The following is a 6,574-nucleotide window of genomic DNA, read 5'->3' as shown; positions in this document are numbered from 1 at the left end:
GGGGGGGGGGGAGAAATGATTTGAAATGGTGGTTAGATAAATAATAGGTGAGCAAGAGAAAGTGAGACAGGTGTGTTTGTTGGGCTGGGGTAAAGATGGTAGAGAATTTCCTTTTTCAGGGGATCAGATGTGAATTGTTTTAGCAATATAATAGATATGGGGTTAAGGGTAAAGATCCCCTTCAGTCATGTATGAAAGTTCCCCTCTAAGGTACAAGTCCAGGCAAGGTTGTTTATGGAAGACCAGCAGTCACCCATGCTACCAACCTCCTCTTTCCATGATGTTATCCAAGAGAAAGGCATCCAAGAGAAAGGCATCCAAGAGAAAGGCACCAGTGACACCTTGGCACCAGTGACACCTTGGCACCAGTGACTCACAGCTCATTTCTACAGATGAGTGAACTGGAGCAATGTGAAATAAAGTGTCTTGCTCAAGGACACAGCACACAACCTGATCTGGGAATCAAACTTACTACTTCATGATTGTGAGCCCAGTGCTCTAACCACTGAGCCATGTGCCTTCACTAGATATAGAGGGGCAAAAAAGCAGTGCATCTGTAGACAGAAGTTGAATAGCATGTTGCTAAGTGAGTCTTTGACAATCAGGGAAGTCACATAGCTTAGTGGTTAGGGTATTTGGCTTATGATCATAGGTCGTGAGTTCAATCTCTGGCAATATGTTGAGGAAAGCAAGACTCTCTATTTCATGTTGTTCCAGTCCACTCAGCTGACAAAAATGAGGAGTATCTGTAATTCAAAAGGCCAACCTTGTCACATTCTGTGTCACCCTGAATCTCTCTGAGAACTACATCAAGGGTACATGTGTCTGTGGAGTACTCAGCCACTTGCATGTTAATTTCATGAGCAGACTGTTCTGTTTGCTGATCATATCAACTGGAACTCTTGTCATCATAACCAACAGAGTACCAGTCTTTGACATTTATTTTCTCTTCAACGTGGCCTAGAACAGTGTCTCCAATGAGTGTGGGTATAAGGAGTGAAAAGAAGGCATACTAATTTCCAAACTTCATGAAATTATGATGGTTTTACTCTGTAGTAAAGAATAGCATTGTTTATTGTATAATCTGTCCTCCTTATGTAAGGAAGATACTTCTAAGCATTAGAACATATGTGTTCTTTCTCTCAATTTTCTGTTATTCCCTCTATTTAGGATAAAGACCTCATTTCAAAACAGTTGAAACAATGTGAGAATTCTCTGTCTGACTTACAATCACAATTAGCAGTCATACGTAAAGAGAAAGATTTGTTTCATCAAGAGTTAAATGGAGAGAAGCTAAAGCTTCAAGATATAAATACCAGTAAAGAAGAATTGATTAAGGTTTGTTTATTGCAATGGTTATTATTATTATTATTATTATTATTATTATTATTATTATTATTATTATTATTATTATTATTATTATTATTCAGTAGTTTTATTTTGATAATGTGCTTTCACTTCAATACCAAGCGCAGCTCTGTGTGCCTTGGGTATGTGCTGTGGTTTGCTGTGATGCTCTTATGGTTACTGTATTGAAAGTGTTTTGCGTAGGATGTGTGCAGTGCCCAGTAGTGCAATTTTCTGTATGTTATATATATTTGTAAGTCCTGATGTTTTTGTTATGTATTTGTCTGAATATTTTTTTATTATACCTAAGGTACCTACTATGATAGGAATTGTTTCTGTTTTTAGATTCCACATTCAAGTTACCTCTATTTCCAGGTCTTTGTATTTTGAAATTTTTTCCATTTCTTTTAGGGAAACGTTGTCATCTGCTGGTATTGATACATTAATTAGAAAACATTTTTTTTCTTCATGATCTTTGACAACTATATCTGGTTTATTTGCCTTTATTATTATTATTATTATTATTATTATTATTATTATTATTATTATTATTATTATTATTATCATTGAGCAAGAGAGCAGTGAAGCCATCAAAGTGACACTGGGGTACAAATATACGAAGCCCAATATACCCATCATGTCTACCTGTCTGATAAAGGGTACAAGAGGCACATGCATCACAATCATATGTGCGCAACATGGTTATCTCATATCAAGATAAACAGCGCATGACCTTGCAGATGGTGCCCAGTTAGAATTTTCTTCAGGCTGAGTAGCCCATCCCACTCAAAAGGTCTCTGAATAAGAGTTATTTAAAGATGTTGAATGAAACACCTATGTTTCCAGAGGTGAATCATTCAAGCTCCAAAGTACATGATAACACTTCCAGTCAGTTAAGATCAGAAGCCATGAGGACCACTGCCTGGTACTGCATCAGGGCAATATTATTATTATTATTATTATTATTATTATTATTGTTCAGTAGTTTTATTTTTATAACATGCTTTTACTTCACTACTGAGTGCAGCTCTGTGTGCCTTGGGTATGTGCTGTGGTTTGCTGTGATGCTCTTATAGTTACTGTATTGAAAGTGTTTTACCTAGGATGTGTGCAGTGCCCAGTAGTGCAATTTTCTGTATGTTATATATATTTGTAAGTCCTGGTGTTTTTGTTATATATTTGTCTGAATATTTTTTTATTATACCTAAGGCGCCTACTATGATATGAATTTTTTCTGTTTTTAGATTCCACATTCGAGTTACCTCTATTTCCAGGTCTTTGTATTTTGAAAGTTTCTCCATTTTTTTTAGGGAAACGTTGTCATCTGCTGGTATTGATACATCAATTAGAAAGCATTTTTTTTTCTTCATGATCTTTGACAACTATATCTGGTCTATTTGCCTTAATTTCTCTATCTGTGTGTATTGGCATATCCCAGAGTATGGTTGCTTTCTTGTTTTCTCTGACCTTTTCTGGCTTGTGTTTATACCATCTTTTTTCTGTTGTTATTCCATAGTGTTGGCATAGCTTATTATTATTATCTTGTTTAAGGCAGTGAACTGGCAGAATCATAACTGCACCAGACAAAATGCTTAGTGGCATTTCTTTTGGTTTTACATTCTGAGTTCAAATGCCATTGAGCTCAACTCTACCTTTCATCCTTTCAAGATAAATAAATTAAGTACCAGTCAAGTACTGGGGTCAATGTAATTGATTTCCCCCTCCCCTCATAAACTGCTGGCTCTATGCCAAAATTTGAAACCATTATTATCTTGTTCGATTAAGGCAGTGACTCTATAGATTTGTCAGAGCATTCGAAGAAATACTGTGTGATATTTCTTTTGAATCTTTATGCTCTAAGTTCAATTCCTGCTATTGTTGACCCTCCTTTTATCTGTCTAGGGTCAATGAAATAAAGTACCAGTCAAGTAGTAGGATTGATGGTATCAAGCTAACTCCTTTCCCTCAAAAACTGCTGGTCTTCTACCTAAATTAGAAACCATGGCAAATTCTTTTTGGTTTTTACCTTTTCAGAGTTTATAATTGATATTTTACAATTATTGATACTGTGCACATCTTAGGTAAAACACTCAGTGGAAATGGAGTATTGCTCTAACAGCTAAGATGCTGCTGCTGACAACAACGACAACAATGATGACAATAACTATGACAATAATGATGACAACAACTCACACAGACATCCTAAACTACATCCAGAAAAAAGCCTTACAATTGATTGGCATAAAGTCACTCACAAACATACTTCAGGCCTTTCCCTACTAACATGCTATTTCCTTTCTCTGCCTTTTCTACTGCTACTATAACTGCCTCTGCCCTTTGGAGCTAACTGGTTTCATACCTTTACTCAGGCCTTCCTTCCCTGAACATCATTCCTCCTGAATTTCCTCTTTGTTCATATCTTTCCTACAGCTATTGACTTACAAAGGGTTGAGAGAAACATTAATGACATCAAAAAATATATATTAGCAACAGAGAAAATCGCTAATAAATACTGAGAGAAAATATCTATACCCACTTAAATGTGGATGTTCTATTAGAACAAGCTATACTGTGGTAGATACCATGAGAGAAACTCTCATATTGGCTTTTGATGCAAATATATTTTTGCCCCTCCCCTAAAATTTCAGGCTTTGTCTAGGCTAATGGAAGGTAATGAGCTGGCAGAATCATTAGCATGTCACAAAGTGTTTAGCAGCATTTCTTCAGGTTCTTTACAATCTAAGTTCAAATTCCACTGCAGTTGACTTTACTTTTTATTCTTTCAAGCTTTCAAGGCAATAAAATAAACCACCTGTCAAACACTGGGGGTCAATGTAATAGATTTGTCCCCTCCTTCTAAAATTACTGGCCTAGTATCAAAATCAGAAACTGTTATGTTTAGAATAATGGACAGCTAAGCTATTAGAGCAGCAATTAGAACATATTAAAAGAATTGAGTTACATCCCTTTATATTATGAGTTTAACTCTTTTCTTACCATATTTCTGGTGAAATACTTTGCCTTTGTTTCAATTACTTTTGAAAATTAACAAGAACCATGTGGTTGGGAAGCAAACTTCTTACCACAAAGACAAGCAATCAGTTGTGAGAAACTAAAAGAGATAAAGAGAGGGGGAAGAAAATTCCACTACAATATTTGACTGGTATTTTTATTTTTAATTTATCAACTTTGAAATGAGGAAAGGCAAAGTTGGTCTCAATGGAATTTGAAATCAAATCAGAACTCAGAGAACCAGAATAAAAACCAAACCAGTCTTGACTGACACTCTATTAGACTTTACCAATTCACCAATACCTTATTGTCCCTTGTAGTAAACCCAGTAAGCATTCAGATTACTCTGTTAAATGTGATGCTTATTTAATTAATTGTGCATTATCTCATAGCTTCAAGGTTTCAATGATAAGATAGTTTATTTTCAGAATAACATTGTAGAACAGGTGTGAGGAGCCAGATCTGGCTGGTTTGAATATAAAACAGGTACAATATTTGGACTGGATATGGGTGGTTTAAATGCTAAAGTGTTAAACATAAACTGATAAACTGTGCTTATATTTGCTTATTTGTTTATTTATGAAGGAAAATACACAGTTGCAGAAAAAAATAAACACTTTACAATACGATGCCAATACAAAGGAATTAACAATTTCAAGCTACAAAAACGACTACAGGAATCTAGAACAGGAATACTCAGCTGTTAAAAAGGTAAATATATATATATATATATATATAAACTCAAAACAATAATTACAATAAAAACCAAGTAATATTTGGAATTATTTTCAGTTTATTTTTATTTTTATGCATATTTTTTTGTTACCTCCAACCCTTAGAAAAAAACCAACAAAATCCTTAATGTAATCACCATTCAACATTTTGTTATTTGCTTAAAATATGAAGGATCTTCTTTTCTTTCCTTCTTTTATTTATTTATCTATTGCTGTTTTTTTTTTAATACTACTGCTAAATTTTTCTTACAATGAAATATACAGAATAGCAGAATTCTGGTTTAAGCACCCCATATAATGCCTTATAAATTTTTTATTTTGGGGAATTTTCAGAAAATTATTGCAAATTTGTATTCTATACATGGGAATTCATACAATTATGTATATTAAAAAAGATTGTTTTATGTGTGCGATTTAAGAGTGGTTTAGCTGTTATTTCTAACACAACTCATGACCACCTGATGCCTTCTTCCTTTCTTTGTCACTCTGACATGTATTGATGTTATTCAATATTTTTCTCCCAAGGAACACATTTAATGGAATGGAGATGCTCCAAAAGGTGGTCCATTGCTGTGATTTAAGCAAAAAATTCAGACTGTCTGTATTTTAAACACTAACTTTTTTTTAAATTTCATAATAGTGGAACTTTTAGGATTTATGGGGGAGGTGGGGTTACAAAATTTTTTTTACAAATTGTTTTTTCATAGGTATATGAGTTCCCATGTATAGAATACAAATTCACAAAATCCTTTTAAAAATTCGAAAAAATAGAAAAATTATGAGGGTATATGGGGTACTTAAGCCAGAATTCCACCCACAGATATTAGGGTTCTATGTAAATATATTTTTCTGTATAGCAGCAGAAGTAGCAGCGACAGCGGCAGCAGCAGTAGTAACAGTAGTTGTTTAACCACAGATCAGCCCCAATATATGAACAAAACGTTCCAACCATGACCATCCCGATTTTTATTATTTTTCATTTTGTATATCAGTGGTTGTATTTAAGATCGTAGGCTATGATGTGAGGAAGATTTAGCTGTTGTTTTTAGCAGGTTGAATGAATGCATTGATACTCCATCATTAGCTCTTTTATCATTTGTTTTGTGTAGCTAAGACTAATATACATATGTTTGGGTATGAATGGAGGAGTTCAATTCTATATCAGAGTTCAAATTAACAAACACATCTCACCACTAAATAGAAAATCGAAATCATAATGAAATCTTTCTTTCTTTTACTCTTTTATTCTTTTACATGTTTCAGTCATTTGACTGCAGCCATGCTGGAGCATTGCCTTAGAGGGATTTTTTCAGTCAAAGAAATGGACCCCAGAAATTATTCTTTGTAAGACTAGTACTTATTCTATCAGTCTCTTTTGCCAAACCACTAGGTTACGAGGATGTAATCACACCAACATTGGTTGTCGAGTGACGGTGGGGGGACAAATGCAGGCACAAAGACACACACACATGTATATATAT

General features: G+C 34.4%; 1 protein-coding gene across 1 annotated transcript in view; it reads left to right on the top strand.

The window, feature by feature from the left end:
- Window positions 1-255: 255 nt before the first annotated feature.
- Window positions 256-6,574, top strand: part of LOC106871706 (uncharacterized) — a 343,416-nt gene continuing 337,097 nt past the window's right edge. The window contains exons 1-3 of the mRNA XM_052966754.1: window positions 256-351; window positions 1,171-1,338; window positions 4,945-5,070. Coding sequence (XP_052822714.1) covers window positions 256-351; window positions 1,171-1,338; window positions 4,945-5,070 — 390 coding nt within the window. The remainder of the gene's footprint in view (window positions 352-1,170; window positions 1,339-4,944; window positions 5,071-6,574) is intronic.

This window comes from Octopus bimaculoides, chromosome 3, assembly GCF_001194135.2.
Source record: "Octopus bimaculoides isolate UCB-OBI-ISO-001 chromosome 3, ASM119413v2, whole genome shotgun sequence".
Taxonomy (NCBI): domain Eukaryota; kingdom Metazoa; phylum Mollusca; class Cephalopoda; order Octopoda; family Octopodidae; genus Octopus; species Octopus bimaculoides.
Note: the sequence above shows the minus strand (reverse complement) of the source record. Positions and strands in the feature narration are given on the sequence as shown.